Source organism: Lactuca saligna, chromosome 5 (assembly GCF_052625555.1).
Source record: "Lactuca saligna cultivar CGN05327 chromosome 5, ASM5262555v1, whole genome shotgun sequence".
NCBI lineage: Eukaryota > Viridiplantae > Streptophyta > Magnoliopsida > Asterales > Asteraceae > Lactuca > Lactuca saligna.
In genome coordinates, this window is record NC_136421.1 from 181,746,508 (window position 1) to 181,765,775 (window position 19,268).

Sequence of the window (19,268 nt, forward strand, 5' to 3'; positions counted from 1 at the left end):
TATCCCCCTCCGTTCAACACTGCATTATACAGGAGGGCACGGATCATGGAGAAGTTTGGTGATTCCTTTTCCATTCCACATGCGGATGAGCCGACAATCCCCGAGGAGCCGGGAAGGCGCGTAAGGCAACGTAGCGAGAGGGTACAAGAAGACCCACCGGTTACTCCGGTGGAGGAAGACAACGATGGGTGGAATCAGGTGGAGTACCAGCGCTATTTGGACGATATTGGACGAGGGGTTAATTATAATAATCAATCATTCGATTACCTCTTCGAGCAAATGAACATCGCGCCGAGACACGGTCCGGGATACCCCTACATCATGAGTTGGGAAGAAAGAATGATGGGGGTAGTGAAGGAGGAGGAAGTGGAGCTGGAGGAGCCGATATGGAAGAAGAAGATTGAGGACTTTATTTTTTTTGATGTTTTGTGTTTTTATGGTGTTTTGTTTTGAACAATTGTTAAACTTGGATGATTTTTGTTTTTAGGATTTTTTTTGCTTTCACTTTTAGTTGCTTATTTTTCAGGGATGGAAGGTTAGGAAGCATAATAAAGTGTTAAGGGTCAAGTAAGGAATGAGAGATGTTCAAGAAAAAGTATGAAGTCTTGTCCTTAGGATTGAGTCGAGAGTAATGGAGGGTGTTGCTGCTGAAGGGTTTAGAGAAAGGGTCAGTGAAATTTCTAATTTCAAAACCTAAGTCAAAAGGAACATGAGTTGGATTAGTTTTGGCAATACAATGCCTACTCGCCGAGTGCACAAATTCTACTCGGAGAGTACATGGGGTATTACACGTTATAGTTGCAAGTTAAGAGCTCCTCGCCGAGTACACGACACTACTCGCCGAGTAGACTAGCAATTTTCGAGTTCCATAGTTGTTTTGAGCACTTTCACTGCAGCATTTATTCATTTTTCGTGAAGAGTTGTTATTGGGGATTTTCTAAGAAGCTTGTTCCTTGATATTTCGAACTGTCAACCAATGAGACGCATGACACCCAAGACATGGATGAGCTGTTCCCATGGCTAAAGTCAATTGAAGATGGAGCTGAAGAAAAGAGTATCAACCTATCGACTGCAACCCCAGGGGAGTTTGTTCCAATTCTCTCTATAGTTGCATTTTTACTTTTTACATGATATGCAATGAGGGCATTGCATAAAATAAGTGTGGGGTAAGGGGTTGGTCACATATTAGAAAATATAGAATCTTAATTTTGGCTAATTTTAAAAAAATTGTAGCATACCAAAAATTTTACTTAGGAATTAATTTAGAAAATTTTGGTAAAGGCAATTAGGGTTCCATGTTAGAATTGTGTTGATAATTACATGAAAACCCAAATGTTTAGTTGATCCTATATACGTTCTAGTGCATTTGTGGCTTCCTTATTCCAATGAAATCATGAGACAAAAACACGACCTCGTTCAGCTTGAGGGATGCAATATGTTTAGCATCGTGTACCAGAAATGTATCCAGGAAAATTATTATCTTTAGCCAATAAAGGTTGAAGTTGATTACCCTTGCTTAAGCATGTAGGAATTTGAGTGAAAAAAGTGAGTAGCATGTTAAAAAAAAGAGAGGAAATTACAAGAAAAGTTGAAGAATTTTGGTGCATTAAATTAAAATATCAAATATGAAGATCAAAAATTCTGAAGAAATTCAAAAAGTTGAAGATGTCAAAAACAAAAACAACAAAGTGGTGAATTCAAAGAGATCAAGGATCAAATGTCAAAGAAATAGAGAATTCCAAAGAGCTCCATAGTGGTATCATAAATTGTAATTATCTAGATTATGTATGCTTGGGTTGCTCAACCAAAAATACCTTGAGGTTAGGAGGTTTTCTGAGGATGGATTCAGAGGGATGCATAAAATGAGCATAGTTCAGGGTGAGTGGGTGAATGTTTATGAGGATTGTGAGTATTTGGAGTATGGGGGTATTTAGGAAAATTTTAGACACAAAATCATGCATTGCAGTCTTGGCATAATGGTTGGGTTAGACTTGAGTTGTCATATTTATGTTCTAATATGTTAAAATTCAATTCAGCTTGGGGGCAAGTAAAAGTCAAGTGTGGCATATTTTGATATGCGCATAATTAGTTAATTATTTAGCATACATTCTTATTCATTTTTAACTAATTATGAGTATAATGTGGACAAAAGGTACTTAATAATGTTTTAATTTTGTTTTCAGTCCAAAAGACATGCTTGGGAGTGAAAGGGAACAAGGGGAAGCAATTAGAGACAAAAGAATGAAGAATGAGGGACAAAAGCTTTCCTACTAGGCGAGTTCTCGAGCCTACTCAGCGAGTCCATTAGAATATTCCAGAATATAAGTCAAAGACTCCTAGTATAAGACGGATAACTAGCATCTACTCGGCGAGTTGGGTCTGCTACTCGCCGAGTACACCTTATTTTGTGATAATTATAAATACCAAACCATTATCCGATTGGAAAAAACTTTTGGCGATTTTGAGAGCTGAACCTGCGAAAAAGAACCCTTGGAGGAGCTAAGGAACCCTAATCTTCAATCCTTTGAAGAATCAAGGCAATTAGGTTAATCATTCCACTTAGCTTTAGAAATTAAGTGTGTTTAGCTTAGTTAAATATGCTTTTGAGTTTGTTTTTATCATGACTATGAACTAAAATCGTTTTGTTTCTGTTGGGGAAGACTAATTTACTCCTATGGTTAAGAATATACTTTTTTATCACTACTAGAAAAACAGTCTTTTACGATGCTCATTGCGTGTCGTAAAAGGCTCAGATGACGCGCAAATGCGCGTCAAGGAAGGCCCTGTCATAAAGAGAGACGACGCGCTTTTGCGCGTCGTCTATAGACAACGCGCATTTACGACATGCTTTTACGATGCGCTTTTATGACTGGCAATGCGTATCAAGGAAGGCCCTGTCATAAAAGAAGACGACACGCATTCGCGTGTCGTAACCTTACAACGCGCGTGTTAATGACACACAATGCGTATCATTAAAAGCCCTGTCAAGATAGGCCATGTCATAAATGAAGATGACTCGCATTTTTGCATATCGTAAATTTAAATGTTTAAAAAAATATATTTATATATTTATTAATTTTTAAATTAAATTTGCATTTAATGTCTCATAATAGAAATAAAATACCATATACAAAAATACAATCCATTGCATAAAATTTAATTTCATACAATTGTATTTCTTACAATATATAAATTAAATTTACATTGGTATAAGAGGTTTTCCCTAACAATATAACATAATACTACATTGCTATAAAGGGGCACCTTCTTGTTTCAGTAACTCGTCATTAGCTGTCTGAAGAAGCTCTAAAACCCTTCATCATGTCTCTTAGCTTCAATATCAATCCCAAATTGGTCACGAAGAATTTGGTTTCTAGCATTCAACTTATCTAAACTTTTTTCAACATGTGATTGTAAACCAATAATACCCTCACTATCTTTTGCCTTGAACTCTTCAAGCATCCCAATGTTCCAATCATCGTTAAATCCAACATCCCAACTTTCCAATAAATCATAATAAATGAGATAAAAGAGATAAAAACATGAAACTAAATACCTAAAATTGGAAGAACTGATAATATTATTACCTCAACTGAATGATGATCTTGAAATTGTTCTGAATCAAAACTTTCCTGTAAATCATAAGAAATAAGATAAAAGAGAAACTACCATTGATGTCTTTGAGAAGTATTTTGATTTGTATTTATGAAATACCTACAAGATTTGGGGATTAACCTGCACCATGGCTTGAAGTGCTTGAAACTGGAACACTAATATAAATTATATTTTTATTTTATTGAGATAATTAATCATTAATATGTATGTAGATATGGTTGACTAGTTTATACATAAATAAATATGGTTGACTAGTTTATAAATAATTAATAAATAAATATGTATGTAGATATGGTTGTCTAGTTTATAAATAAATAAATAAATAAATAAGTAAATACCTATGGACTGTTATGTAGAAAATCCAAGTTGCCAGCAGCACCAACAGGAGCATTTGTGCCCATGTCAGGAAGTCCCTAGACCAAACACGACAAGTTTACAATCTATAGTGTCTAAAACGAAAATTGACAAACTGAAAGTCAAAACAAAATACTGAATACCTAAGTGAAGAGATCCAAAGGGTTTGAATTTGGTCCACTTGGAGGAACAACTGTAGCTGGCGGGGGCTGGGCAGCCTGCAGACCTGGCAGTGGTGAAACTCTGGCAGCTGGCGGGAGTTCTACTGGCTCCGGTAAAATTATAAATTTAAAATGTTTTATATTTAATTATTAAAATAGAAAGAAATTGTAGGAGTTTAGGCTTACACAATAGAGATATTTAACAACTTTTTCTGGATTATTGAAAGCAACACGAAGAGCACGAACAACTGTATCCCTATCCCAGTTTCCTCCTCCCATATCAAGAAGATGTTGAATTGTACCTTCCAAATTACTTGATCGTATACATCCCTGGTCCTAAATAAAAAAAATAAACATTATCACTCATTAATAAAAATAATAAGGACTAATTGTATTTTATAATTAGGTTATGAGAGAAATGTTGATGTGGCATTCACAACAGGTGCTGGATCGGAAGCTGGAGGAGAAGACATAGGCCTGGAATTGTAAATTTCACATACATTCATTTATATACATTTACATACTGCTTTTGGCTTCTCTACATCCTTCCTATGAAGTAAGGGTGCCATTAATACACCTAAAACAAATTAACTCATGCGGACCAGGGCTAGACCTTCTCTGATATATATCCAAAAAGCACAAGGTCATGCATGATTAGCAACAGCACATAAAAGTCTAGGAGCATAGATTAAAAAAAAAAAAAAGAGGCAGCAAGATGAAGTAGAAAGGAGAAAAGATTACTTACCAATGACCCAAAAATGATGCCAAATACTAAAGCCAGTCTGATAAGTTTAGGTCGTCATCTTTTAGCTTCTCACGACCCCTTTGTACAAGCCGCTCAATCACAACATATTCCAAAATATCATACTCAAGTTGTAAAGAAAACCACTAGACCACAATTCAATTCCTTTTCAAATATCACACGCAATAAGAGAATCTTAAACATCCATCAGAGGCATCAACAGAACAAAATCACCACCACCACCACATGGAATCTGGTGGCATGCACAAATATCATATGTACTATGCTACTGTAAAATCAAACAATTATATCCACAAGAACATGATGCTTCAACATGAAGATTTTGATACCAAATACCATTCATCAAAATACATAATGCATTCACACACTTCAATCTACTGATCAACTAGGAAAGCATCTTGATATACATATCACAAATTTCCAGGAATCATTACTAATTTTGCCACCATTCTTCCAAGTTGTTTTAGATACTTAATGCCTGACAAGCAAACCTCATGAAAGCAATGGGTACCTGGTGCACAATTGTTCTAAGAACAGTCATGGGATTCGCATGACACTACTAGAAACAGGGTTTTAGAGACGAACGAATCCGTCGCTATTCCGTCGCTAAAAGACTTTTGCGACGGATCAACGACAAACATACTCCATAGCCAATTAGAGTGTGGCTAATGACTTAAAGACAGATTTAGCAATGGATTAGTTTTGTCTTGCGACGACCTTAGCGACGGAATATCCGTCGCAAATTCGTCACTTACTACATTTAGTCAATGACATTGTTCCGTCGCTGGTCCCTCGCAAAACTCTATCTCTGTTTTTTAAAATTCCATCGCTGATCCCTCGCAAATTAAAGATTTGATTTTTTTTCTTTTTTGTAGCTAATCCCTCGCAGATATGTAATATCAACTTTTTTTTTTTTTTTTTTTTTTTTTTTTTTTTTTTTTTTTTTGGTATTATGAATCTAAAAACAATAAATATCAAAAACATAAAATACTTATACAACTCCAAACCAAACTTTAACATTTAAATACCAAAAACATCAAATAAATATACAATCCAAAACCAAACTTTAATATTAAAATACCGAAGTTAAGTATTGAATGATATTTGATTTCAACCTATAATTTATGATAATTCTAAATTTCCTCACATATTTTGCATTTCCGTATGTCTTCTCCATTGCTTCATATCTTGCATCAGAAAGAAGGATCATAATGGAATTGGATTCCGATTCCTGTTAAATCCCACTGAATAAGCCGAACCAAGTACTACTTAATTTTTCCAGCAATGGAATGGAATTGAATTTCGATTCCGACCAAATAGTAATTGGTAATACATGTTGGTGAAAGAAAACACCGTGTTTAGGAACTGGTGTTCTGAAATTGTCTTCTCTTTTGGGATTTGATTCTTTGAACATTTGTGTTGACCACAACAAAGTTAAGTGCACATTTAAAAATGGATGTAAGATTTTTTAATTAGCAAGGAAATTACAGAACTACCATTCTTTATCAGAACAACTGCACATATTAATTAAAGTTTATATTCATTAAAGATTATTTCATCAAACAACACAAGTACCTGGCATCGATCATTTCGAGGAGATGGTTATAATATTTTATGCTCAAAACCTACATATAAATAGAGTTATTAACTAGTCAACTCAACGATCTTTTACAAAAATTGGAGTTCTCTTTTATGTTAAAAAAAATGGGAAAGAACTTACATGAACATTGGGCGTAGACTTTGGATAAAAGAAAGATTTAACTGTGTTGGGAACCATGGATCCTATACAAAATTTATTAAAACTAAGGTCAGGATTTGACAAATTTTATTAAAATTAAGAAAAGCTACAACCTACCCTCCCTACCTTACCTGACGGATGCAATACAAATCATTTCCTCAACCCTGTCAAATAAGCCAATATAGTTTATGTGTTTTGATCTATAAAAAATTACAAAGCATTAGCAAATTCAAACATAAACTTAATGGGTAAAGAAAGTAACAGAGTATGTGATATTTCTCCTATCAAGAACATGAATAAAGCACTCATCCATGGATGAATCATCTGATGGAAGATCTTATCAATGAATAAGAGACCATGAGAATACAAAGCATAGTGTAAAATATTGTTAAACTTACCCACGTTCTTTGTTCCTGCTTTAATCTTGAGTCACATATCAGTTTTTATATATAAAAAAAAAGACAGAAAAGCACTTGCATTTGTAATGGAAATATGTTAAGCTTCAAATCAAAAGGAAAAAACACATGAATTGGTCAATTGAAATATAAAGTTTTAGAGAAGGCTTGCCTCATCCATAACACTCTCAGCTTTGACAAAAAAAAAAAAAAAAAAAAAAAAAAACTCGGATAATCGATGACAAATTGGCTTCTGTATACTCCACAAATTTAAACCAATCAATTGTAAAATTCGAACATAAAATCAGATATATTTATGTTATTAGAAATTAAGTACCTCAGGATAGTTTTTTTCCATAGATGTTCTGGAGGCATTGGATAAGTTCACTAGCATTTTTGTTCATGTTTTTTAATCCCTGATCAATAAACCAAGTAAAAAATACAGAGTGTTTAGAAATGTTGCATTATGAAGAGGTAAATCAGCCCACAAATGTTTTGTCTCCTCAGTATCAAACTACCTTTGCCTATATTGGTATCCATAATTAACCATGTTGTTATTTATTTCCTAAAAAAACAATAACTACAACAAGGGAAGGGTCTTAGTGGCTTACAGTGTTAACGCGTACCTTTTTATTCATAATGAGAGTGAGTATAGTTTAGTGGGTTTTGTTAACATGTGCCATTATAACTCATGTACACTTGCATTACAAATAGTGATTAGTTAAGAGTGTTGATGATATAAAAGAAATGACAAGATAATTAACTAAACCTCTACCTGGTGTCATATTGACAACAATTGGTGTGGCGAATGGTGAATGGTTATCAAACCTTTGAGACAACATCCTGCACGAATGAAACAACATGCAAGGCGACATTCATTTAGGAAACAATATTCAACAATAATTACAATCTTTAAATTAAAGAAAGAGGGTGCCCAGATGTGTGTTATTATAGTAGTTATTGTGAGCTAAATGAAAATCAAAATCGGTCAAGGTGCTTAAAGTTAGGGGTAATGAGGTAATTTACATTTATCTAAATAATTCATTACCGGCCACACCTTCTAATAAACCATTGCCAACTTTATTGTCTTGAGCATCATTTGAGAATGCTTTTGTAAATTACTTATATATGCCTACAAGAACCATAAATATTCATAATACAAATTACATATAAAAGAATTATATAGATACATACATACATATATATATATATATATATATATATATATATATATATATATATATATTCATCAGTCATCATTTGCTTTCATGTTTCCCTTTTTTTTTTTTATCAAATTAGAAAGTAAAAAAGTTTGACATAGATAATGGCTTATTATATTTATACCTTCTTGCACAAGTATTCTATTTGCACATACACATGTTTGTCCACTGTTACGGAATTTGGTTGCCAATTAACTGAAAAATACAAAATCAATAAGCAATTAGCAAACAACATTTAACACTAATTTAACTAAATCACAACCACTCTAATTCGTTATTTGAGAAAGACGATGTGGTAAAAAAGTCATATAACAATATGTCCTACAAAACATGAAAGATAGAGTTGAGTGCATCATAATGTTTGGCTTTTGTGGTTGTACAAATCATTTTCATTTTAAGATTTAAAAACAAATAAAAGATTAATTAGTATTTTACCTGAAATTGTTGTTCTTTAGACTCCATGATTGTTAGAACAAGGGCATTCTTTCCAACAAGGTTGACAACCTTCTCTTTAAGATATTCATCTCGAACTAAAACGACTTGCTCAACACCAAATCCAATGACTTTCTGATCACTACCAACTTCATTGCTTCCAAATATTGTTTTAAATAACTACTACAAATAGGCATCACAATGTCCATTTTAAAGCACTTGTTCCTATGTTTGTCATGTGTTTCTAACTCAATAGCTATATTTTTGACCTAAAAGTGAAACATGGATCCTACAAAGAAAATAGGAATAGAGAAGACAAGAGTATTGGAACAAAATTACATATCACCAATAGGTCGAGACATTCTGCAATTCATGATTGCTGATGTTTTGAATTTGAGCCCCTTATTTAATGCATACACCTGGTACCAATTTCATTTTAGATCAAATCTAGAAACAAAATCTATATGCTAATTTATATAATCTAGACAATAGAAATTGGAGTCAACATGATAATCAATATGAAAACCCTACGAATAAACAAAATTAAGGAGTTAAGGAAGGTAGAGCGTAGAAAAGCGAATGGTGATATGAACTGTAAACAAAAGAAAAGTAAAAGAGCTACATGAAAATGCAACTTACACACTACTAGAAGCTAAAATTGGAAGCTGACGACAACTAATTTAGATTTGCTCGAGTTTATGATCTGAAGCAGCAAAGGATGAACGAACAGATTGAACGGCATTGGCAGGGAAACGACGAGTCTTTAAGAATAATTCAGTCTTCAAAGAGGGGCGATGCAAGTGGATGGCGGTGGGGTGATTTCTTGGGCGGAGGAGGTATTTGAGTCGACAGAAGGTCAATTAGGGATTTGGAAGGAAATCGTTTAGGGTTTTGGGAAGAAATTGGAAGGAATTAGAAGAAAACGAGGGAACGAAAAAGAAAAGCGGGAATGAAAATAAAACGGGGGAAGGAAAAAATAAAGAAAAGTGGATGGTGAAAAAAGGAAGCGTCTGATCTTCTGCGAGCGATTGGCGAGGGCCAAGAAAAAAAGGCCTGTGATTTTTAAAAATCCATCATTGTTCCCTCGCTAAAAGGTTTTAACTTGTGACAAATTAGCGAATAATTGTTTTTGTCAATAAAATCTAACCATTCCGTCGTTGATCCCTCTGTGATACCTCTCAGAACTTCTCTATAAGTATTTTGGTGGATCTGTTTATGTCTGTCGTTGATCTCTCAACAAGCCGTCACTAATTAGCTACAGAATAAATCCGTAGCTGATTCCGTCGCTGAAGGTAAGATTTCTAGTAGTGTGAGATAATTTTGCCACCATTCTTCCAAGCTGTTTTAGATTTTCCTTTGCAAGCCATTTCAAGATCTATCTAGTGTTCAATTGTATTTGCAGATTAATCTAGAATGATCAAAGGAAGAAGGGACAATGAATCAAATTTTATATGTTGCTCAATCAGGGATAATAAGAGCAAAGCAAATAAATTGATGTTTGTTTTTTAAATAATAAATTAAATTGGCCTTTTGTCAATCCCTTTTTCTCTTCTTCAAACTCTCTTATCTAGTAGTGATCATAAAAAAATAATAATAAACCCTTTAAAGTAACAACATGTAGAAACTTTTGTGAAATAACAGTTTTGGGATTCTTGAGCTGCTTGTTTTGTTAAGAGTTCTTCGCCTAAATGAACAAAGATAAATGTTTTATCATATGGATTATGTACTAAAATTGCTAGTCATACCTTCTTCCATAACTTGAGTGATGATTTCATCCTTTTCCTTGAGAAGAGCATCATCATCACTCTTTTTATTTTGCTCTCTACGTAGGGTATCTCTTTCCCTTATGAGAGCATAAACCTGCCAATATAAGGATTTTTTTATCCATCAACAAGTGATATTTTAAATATTTTATCTTTCTCCTTAAATATTTCTCCTTAAACTAGTTGGACGAATAAATCTCTCATATTTTGGAGGTTTTCTTGTGAAACCTTGTCCTATAAATGTCACTTTTGTGATTATCCTCTTCCATTTTTTCGCTGCAATCAATCAACGTAACTTATTTGCTTACAAACAAAACAGATGAGGAAAAAGAAGAAGAAGGGTAATATAGTCAAAATACTCACTTTTTCTTTTCCCAGTTCTGATCACTTTGAACATCTCATCTTCAGCCACGGGTCTTACCTTGGGTAAAAGCATGTCCCATTTTCCTGCTTTCTCCTCTCTTTTTTGTTTTACTGTGTTGCTAAGAATCTGAATGTTTGTTAATTATATTATATAGGAGAAGTGAAGAAGTGTTTTTGTTTATTAATTTAAGGAAAGGAAACAAACATTTGCACGTGTTGTGGTTTCACGATCAAGAAGATAGGCAGGAAGAACACCTTCCTGAACATCATCATCCACCTTGCGTCTACTTTATGATTCTTCATGCATGGCTAATCTATTATATTAACACACTTACAGCTTAGAAGGAGCAAATAAAAAGAAATTGATGCCATAAGATGATAATGAATGATAAAAGTAGAGCAGAGATACTAACGTCTTCTTCATTTGAGCCTTTTCTGCATATCGTTTCTTAGCAAACATCTTACCCTTCATTCCTAAATCCTGGGTCAACCATAAAAGAAGGAAACTTTTTAGAATTTCATGGCTTCCAATTGATATTTGAGATTTACAATATATAATAGTGGAAAAGTCGTAAAATCATTGTCCGATAAGAGAAAAGTCAATCGAACCATCAATTTCATTAGATCCACAGGAGTATGTCGCGATAGAAATCTGGTTATCGTATTTTTCTGTATGAATCGAAAGTCTTGAAAACGGAGTTGGGATCAAAGGTGACTGCTTTAAATCGAAAGTCAAACAAAAGTCAAAATCAAAATTTTATTTGTCAATTTAGTAAATTTTGACTCAAATTCTATTCATGTTGATAACAGTTGATGTAGATTGAATGGATACACTTCATATCGATTGGGTCAAAGGCAAAATTGTAAGTTTGGAGTTTCAATTTGATTATGAAGTCGCCAGTTGAATGTGCATTTGACGATCGAAAGCTGTGGTCAAGTAATGATTTTCGATGATTAAGCTTGAATTTCGATAGATTAAGCTTTACAGTATCGATAGTATTTTGAAGTTTGCGGTCGAACATAAAATATTTGATTTAGAATCGAGTGTTGATGTATCGATTTTGGAAAATGCGATATCAAAATACGATATCGACTTTGGTGGATTCATGGAGTCAAAACCGATTTCGATGGATCGGTTTGGACTTAAATACTTATGGAGTCGAATCTTATTTTGATTGATGTGTTTAAGTACTGGAAACAGAATCAGGATCGAATCGTTCTTAAAGTCAAACTCAATTTTGACTAATGTTCATAGCTACTGTTACCATCGTTCTAGTGTCGTTTCACGTACGAATCATTTCAGAAAAGCTAAATGAATCAAAATGAAAACAGAAAAAGAAATCCTAACCTATTGATTGAGGTCAATGTTGAATTTGTAGAAGGTAACATGAGCGGTAGTGATTAAGATCTTTTAGGGCTTGAAACAATCGTGGATGCGCTAACCATGCAGGGTAGGTAGGATCATAAACAAAGAGAAGATCGGAGAGACCGAGAGATGGGAGAAAAAGCGTAAGTACCTGAGGTTTCTTGAGAGAAAATGTGGTATGAGGGTTTCATTTTGCCCTAATTACCTCCCAATTACCAAAATAGGTTTGGGTTATGGTATTTAGTTGAATCCCCTAGTTTAAGAATGTTGCAGTTTACAACAATCTCAGACAAAACGGAGAGATAGCTTGGAAATCTGATGAGAAGGGGGTTTTCAACCATGTAAAGGAGACGAGGGTTTTCAGCACAAGGCAGAGGTTTTAATTTTTGGGTATTTCATTTTCCCCCTAGGATGGAACGCGCATTCTATTATTAGATAGCCAAAGAAGAGAGAATCATAGAAGAGTGAAGTGTGGATTGAGTTTTTAAGGTTGAATGGCGGTGGCAGTGGCGATGGCTTAGGGTTTACAGAGAGAAGGAAGGAGTGAATGAAGGGAGATACTGAGTGGAGATGGTACAAGCGGGGTTCTTCAAAATTTTAGAATTTCAGACGATTTCGTTTTCCCCCTTTAAAAACGCGTGGTTAAGAAAAAAGATATAAAGCGACACATTTAGAGGACGCACATTTTACGAAAGGCACCCTCCGTATTTCTTTTTTTTCTTTTCTGACACTAATTTTAGGGCATGCACAAGTGCGTGTCCACCATCCTTCAAATTTTGCAAAATTGACATTATCTTTTAGGGCACACACCAATGCACGTCCTCTACCAGCGAGTGTCATTGTTTGCGCGTCATTAAAGGGCTATTTTCTAGTAATGGATTGATTGTTATTTGGTGATTTTATTAAATTAAGTTTGTTAAAGAACCTTATGCATTAATGACAACTATTTTATGTTAATTGGAAGGTAATTAAGTTGCATGAACATCTCTTAATTATTAACCTCATATGTTATGTGAACACTTTATCATATGCTTAAGAGTAATGAATATGAAATTAAGATTAATTAGAGAATGGGTAAATTAATGTGTGAGCTTGTTTGAGAAACCAACAAACAAGAGGTTAATTGAAACACCAACTTGATTAACCAATTACAAATCTTATTTAATCCAAACAATTCAACTAGGGAATTAATTAGTTTAAACAATTGGCCATTGCTTGAATTGATTAATTGTCTAAGGGTTAGGAGTAATGATCATGAACCTAACTACTATAGATGGTAACCAATAATAATTAATTTACCATTTAAATAACCATAGGAGTGAATTAGTTGAACCTAAACAGAAACCCTTTAATAAAATTGGTGAATTTGTCATTTGCTTTAATTGTTTAGTTAGTTAATTATTTTAAATGCTATGCTTAAGTTTCTAGTCTTGTAAAACTAGAGAAAAAACCCTTTACTTTTATTACTTGTTTAGTTAAAATTAGTTATTAGATTAATTTCCGTTCCCTGAGTTCGACACCCTACTTATCCAACTATACCACTAAAAGATAGGTTCACTTCCTTTGTGTGCTTAATTTATTAACTAAAAGTAGGATTAAAACTAGCTCGTTTCACACACATCAATGAACATCGAATGAACATTCATCCGACTCGCCGAGTTGTATGAATAACTCGTCGCGTTTACCGTCATCTGATAAACAAGTCATGTCCTTGACTCACTGAGTTGTATGAATAACTCGTCGAGTTCATCTTCAACTATAAGGAGATTGCCTTGGACTCGCCGAGTCTATTCTTGCACTCATCGAGTCCCATGAACTCTAGGTTTAAGGCTAAGTCCAATACGTTGGGTCACTCCCTTGGACCCTCTAAAAACCCTTCTAGCGCTCAACTGGGTTCCTTCAAACCCTAACAGCAAAGGGGAGCTTTTGCCTTGGACTCGCCGAGTCCCAAGAACGACTCGTCGAGTCGAGCATGTCCAAGTCTCATTTCTCGATTTCCAGTGTACAACTCTTGACCAAAAGATAGATCTAAGCTCCTTTAATCGTTCTAGCACATAAAGTTCAAAACTTTACGTGCATGCATGGATCTTTGAGCTCAAACGGACATAAAATAAGCTCATATGATGTATGGGACCTTACATGGGTGCAAAAGCAGCCCCCAACTACCTTGTGACTCCCTTAGTGACATGATTCTGAAGCGTCAACCCTCAACCTTGTTTGCAATCATAGTTGGTCACCAAAAATGGATTATAAAAGCCCTAAATCTCCCCAAAAAGGGATCTATGAAATGAAAGAGCAAGGTAACATCTTTATACCTCCAATGAAATGTGGAAGATGCACAAACTTGGGTTCCCCTGGTCTTCACTTGTTTCCTCAAGTCTTTCACCTTCCTCCTTATGGTCACAACTAACAATATCCACCAAAAATGCCTTAGTTCTTCTAAAAAACAGTTAGGGTTTGCTATGGGGAGTTCTGGAAGCATTGGGGACGAAAGGGAGGCTGAATAAGTGGTTTAAATAGGGTGCAAACCCTCATCTACGGTTTTTCCCAAATAGCGCCTACTCGCCGAGTCCGGATGCGGACTCGTCGAAAGGGTTTTATGGCCTATTAGGGCTAATTAAATTAGGTGTGGCCCAACAAGGCCCATTAGTGTAATTTATTTCATTTTAAGCCCAATATGGACAAAAATGTTAATTCTCATTAAGGTGGGCCCAGTTAGAGCCCAATTAAGGGTTTTAAGCCCAAACTAGTCAAATTGGAAACTTATTGGTCCATTAGGCCCGATAAGGAACTCCTAGTCCACATTGGACTTAAATCGGAAATTTTAGGGTTTCCAATCTTTCATTGACCAATTGAAGTGTTTGTATAGGGTTTTTGATGAAATTTGTTGTCATTAAATAAACACCAACCATGCTTTCAAAATTTTGGTTATAGTTTTTATCATTGCTATAGTTACAAGGATATAGAATTTCCTAGTTGTGACACACTGCTCGGCAAAACAATGTTGTTGAAAGAGGAAACAACTCTCTTTGTGAAGCTGCAAGGACAATGTTATCCTTTGCGAATCATCCATTTTACTTCTGGGCTGATGGTATTGGAACTGCCTGTTTTACTTAGAATCATTCTCTAATCAATAAAAGATTCTTAATCACACCTTATGAGATTCTGAATAAACGAAAACATAACATTCACTTCTTTCATGTCTTTGCTTCCATGTGTTTCATTTTCAATTCCAAAGAGTAACGGGACAAATTTGATGTGAAAGTTGACGAAGGAATCTTCTTGGGGTACTCTCTTACTTCTAAGGCATATACGGTTCTGAACAAGAAATCCAAAAAGATAGAGGAAACTTATTACATCACATTTGATGATAATTATCTAAAGAAGTATGAGAAAGTTGATTGTCTATTTGAGGTGACTTTTCCTTTGACAAATGTAATGACGATTCCTCTTTCAAATCTTTATGTGGAATTCATGACTTTGTTTGATGAGCCCAAAAAGGCTATTTCTTCATAATCAAATGTAATAGATAATAAGGAAGATGGACTGAAGGAAATCATTGATGATGCTGCCAAAGATCTTGGAAAAGAGCCTCTCATTCCAAAGGCTTCTGGAATTCCACCTCAGCCATAAGCTTCTAATTCTCAAGTTCTGGGTGAAGGTTCCACTTCCATCTCCGCAACCGATACACTTGTTCAGGGGGGGGGGATTCAGATCCTAAACTCAACACTGATATTCCATTCGAGGGGGAGAATTCAATTCCGAACGTAGAGTCACATGCAAACTTCCAGAGGGAGAACAAGAATGAAAATAATGACTCAAACACTCAATCTGAATGTGAAGACGTGAATGTTTAATTGGATCCAGCCTACGATCCAAACTACCCTCATTGACCAAATGGACCTAAGATCATCCTAAATATCAAGTTATCAGAGCATCAACTTCAGGAGTTCTCATAAGAACTCAACAAAAAGTGAATCAAACAACATTATTTTCAAAAAAGGAATTTTGCATGTTTACTTTGTTCATCTCCAAAATTAAGCCTATAACTATGAAGATTTCTCTTGATCATTCAGATTGGGTGCAAGCTATGCAGGAAGAGCTTAATGAGTTCAAACGTAACAAAGTATGGAGATTGATCCCAACTCTAAAGGATGCATTTGTGGTCAGATTCAAATGGGTATTTTGGAATAAGCTTGACAAAGAAGGAAATGTGATTCGGAACAAGGCTCGATTGGTTGCTAAAGGGTATTGCCATGAGGAAGGCATAGACTATTAAGAGACATTTGCACCAGTTGAAAGGCTAGAATTTGTTTGGATTTTCCTTGCCTATGAAGCTCATAAAAAGTTCGAAGTGTATCAAATGGACGTAAATGTGCGTTTTTGAATGTTGAATTAGAAGAAACAATCTATGTGGGACAGCTACCAGGTTTCGTAAATGAAAAATACCCAAATCATTGCTATATTTTGGATATGACTGTGTATGGTTTAAAACAAGGACCATGTGCATGGTATGAAACCCTAACTCGATTCTTGAAACAATCAAAAGTTAAACAAGACACGATTGACCCAACCTTCTTTCGCAAGAAAGATAGTGACCATCTGATGATCGTCCAAATTTATGTTGACATCATTTCCGGATCCACTAATCCTAGATTGATAGTTAAATTCCAAAAGTTGATGGAAACTAAATTTGAGATGAGCTTAATGGGTCCTATTAACTTTTTTCCTGGTTTAAATGTTAGACAGAGTTCAGAGGGTATATTCATCAACCAGGAAGCCTGGACGAAGACATTACTTGCCAAAGTTGGAATGGTGGAGATTCAAAGGTAAAGGTTCCAATGGCGTTAAGAACGAAGCTTACACTATCCATGGATAAGCTAGCAGCGGATATGACTCTTTATCGACAAATCATTGGATATTTAATGTATCTAACATCTAGTTGTCTAGATATAATTTTTTTTGTTTGCTATTGTGCTGGGTTTCAGACGAATCCACGTGAACCACATATCACTGATGTGAAGAATATTCTCCAATACCTAAAAAGAACCACCTCTCTCGGAATCTAGTATCCTTCCAACTATGGATTCTTTGTGCAAGCATACTCTGATGTTGATCTAGGTGGATGTGGTCTTGATCGTAAAAGTAGAACCGGATGATGTTTGTTTCTAGATGGAAAACTAGTTAGTTGGCAATCTAAGAAGCAAACATATGTCTCCTTGTCCACTGTTGAAGCCGACTATATCATTGCTGCATCGCGTACTTATCAAGTTGTTTGAATTCAAAGTCAGCTTAGAGATTACGACATAAATATGAAGAGGATTCCATTATACTGCGATTTGGAAAGCGCAATTCAGATATATCATAATCCAGTGCAATACACGAATACAAAACATATTGCACTGAGATATCATTTCATCAAGGATCAAGTTGATAATGGAAATGTTGAAGTACACTTTGTAAGATCCTTTGATCAATTGGCTGATATCTTCACAAAGGCCTTACCAGAAACGATGTTTACTCGTATTTTACAAGGTCTCGGAATGATAGAAGCTGACTCAGTTCCAAAATCCCATTCATAATAAAAAATTATTGTTCACGTTCCGAGCATTCAAAATGATTCAGATTTTACTGTTCACAAGTTGAGCTTCATAACGGTTCAGAGTGCACTGTTCATCTGGGTTTCGAAACGCCTCTGTGTACTTTGTATATTATGTTTCTTCCGATTGATTCCGAGCCTTGTATATCTTTGGAAGTCACTGTTCATTTTTGCTTCTGAATTTATTTTCTTTACATTTATATTTATTTTCTGTTTTTCTTTTATTTGTTTTCATAAATTTCAAAATCAAAAGTATTTTCTTTATTTTTGTTTTGTTTGTTTTCATAAAATTCAAAAATCAAAAATATTTTCTTTATTTATGTTTTACCTTTTTCAGAAAATAAAAATAACAAAAATATTTTCTTTATTTTTTTTTCTTTTTCAAAAAACACAAAAATTACAAAAATATTTTTTTTTATTTGGGTGTTATTTTCAGAATACGTTCTTTTCTCAGGTGCACATTCCAGTTATTTCAATTTAGAATGACGAGGAAGGTATAAAATTCTATATCTATATAGTAGATAACAGTCCATAGAAGCATGCTGCTGCATGTTGACCCAAGCCTCTAAGACTCTATGAATTAAGCCTTAATGAAACTTTCACTTCGATCTTTTCTTTGCAATCAGGTTAATAATTCACATAAGTCATTCATCTACCTTACTCTTTTCATATTGAGCTAAGAGCTGACTACTTGGTCATTTTTGTATCAGAGGTACACTTCTCCCTTCGAAACCAATCTCTTATTTATCCATTAACCTTCATTTTCACAAAACGTAACCCTTGAGACTCTCAACAATTCCATTGTGGTTTATGGTTGCACAACATTTGTGTTCATGATCTTCAGATCGTTATTACCACGACTTGAGTTAAACCCAAAATCCGAAACCTATTTCTGAAGTGACGGTGAACAATTAATATGTTATAGAATTTTTCACCAATGAATTAACGATTAAAACTGACATGGTTTGTATCTTTCACAGTTTGAAATCTCATTTTTTGTGATCTTTATGAAGAGTTCTCGACCCATGACTTTTCTTCCCAAAGGACCTAGTTTGTATTTTTCTTAAGATTTCACTAATATCCTGTCACTTAAAATAGATCCAAAGCTTACTTCTTTTTATGGCTACACCTGTCAGAAATTTATTTCTTCCAGACTTTCGAACTTATTTAGTGTTTCAGAATTTGGTTGAAACTGAAGCCACCCTTGTAGCCTACTCAAAAGAAGCATTTCATTGTTTCTTAACAAATAGATGATCGTAATTCAATGGGAAACCACACAAGCACTTCAGAGTCTCTATTGACTTCGAAGGAAGAGATCATTGCCCGGGATCCAACTGCTTTTGTGTTGATTTTTAATTGTCATCACAGAATTCCCCAGATATAAACTTGTTTTATTTCTTTTTCTTTGACACACTCTGCCAGAAAAATCTTTTTGTGTTTTCGAAGTCTTGTTCTGGTTCCAATTAATTATTGTAATTTAGCATCTGTAGGGTTCAAAG

The 19,268-nt window shown here is 34.6% G+C and overlaps 1 protein-coding gene and 1 pseudogene across 4 annotated transcripts; both read right to left on the minus strand.

The window, feature by feature from the left end:
- Positions 1–3,184: 3,184 nt before the first annotated feature.
- LOC144997564 (uncharacterized) lies at positions 3,185–5,010 on the minus strand. 4 transcript variants are annotated; one of them, XM_078957457.1, is made up of 8 exons: positions 4,876–4,979; positions 4,655–4,748; positions 4,317–4,466; positions 4,113–4,231; positions 3,954–4,028; positions 3,715–3,762; positions 3,588–3,632; positions 3,185–3,499 (listed from the first exon to the last, which is right to left on the minus strand). In XM_078957457.1, exons 2-8 carry the CDS (start codon positions 4,697–4,699, stop codon positions 3,307–3,309), a joined length of 675 nt encoding a protein of 224 aa, XP_078813583.1. In that variant the 5' UTR covers positions 4,700–4,748; positions 4,876–4,979; the 3' UTR covers positions 3,185–3,306. The 4 variants fall into 4 exon arrangements, 3 of the variants coding, with proteins under 3 accessions (XP_078813583.1, XP_078813586.1, XP_078813584.1); XM_078957460.1 differs by lacking the exon at positions 4,655–4,748 and having other exon boundaries at positions 4,876–5,009; XM_078957458.1 differs by lacking the exon at positions 3,715–3,762.
- Positions 5,011–10,601: 5,591 nt separating this feature from the next.
- LOC145046010 (uncharacterized) lies at positions 10,602–13,010 on the minus strand (annotated as a pseudogene).
- Positions 13,011–19,268: the final 6,258 nt, after the last annotated feature.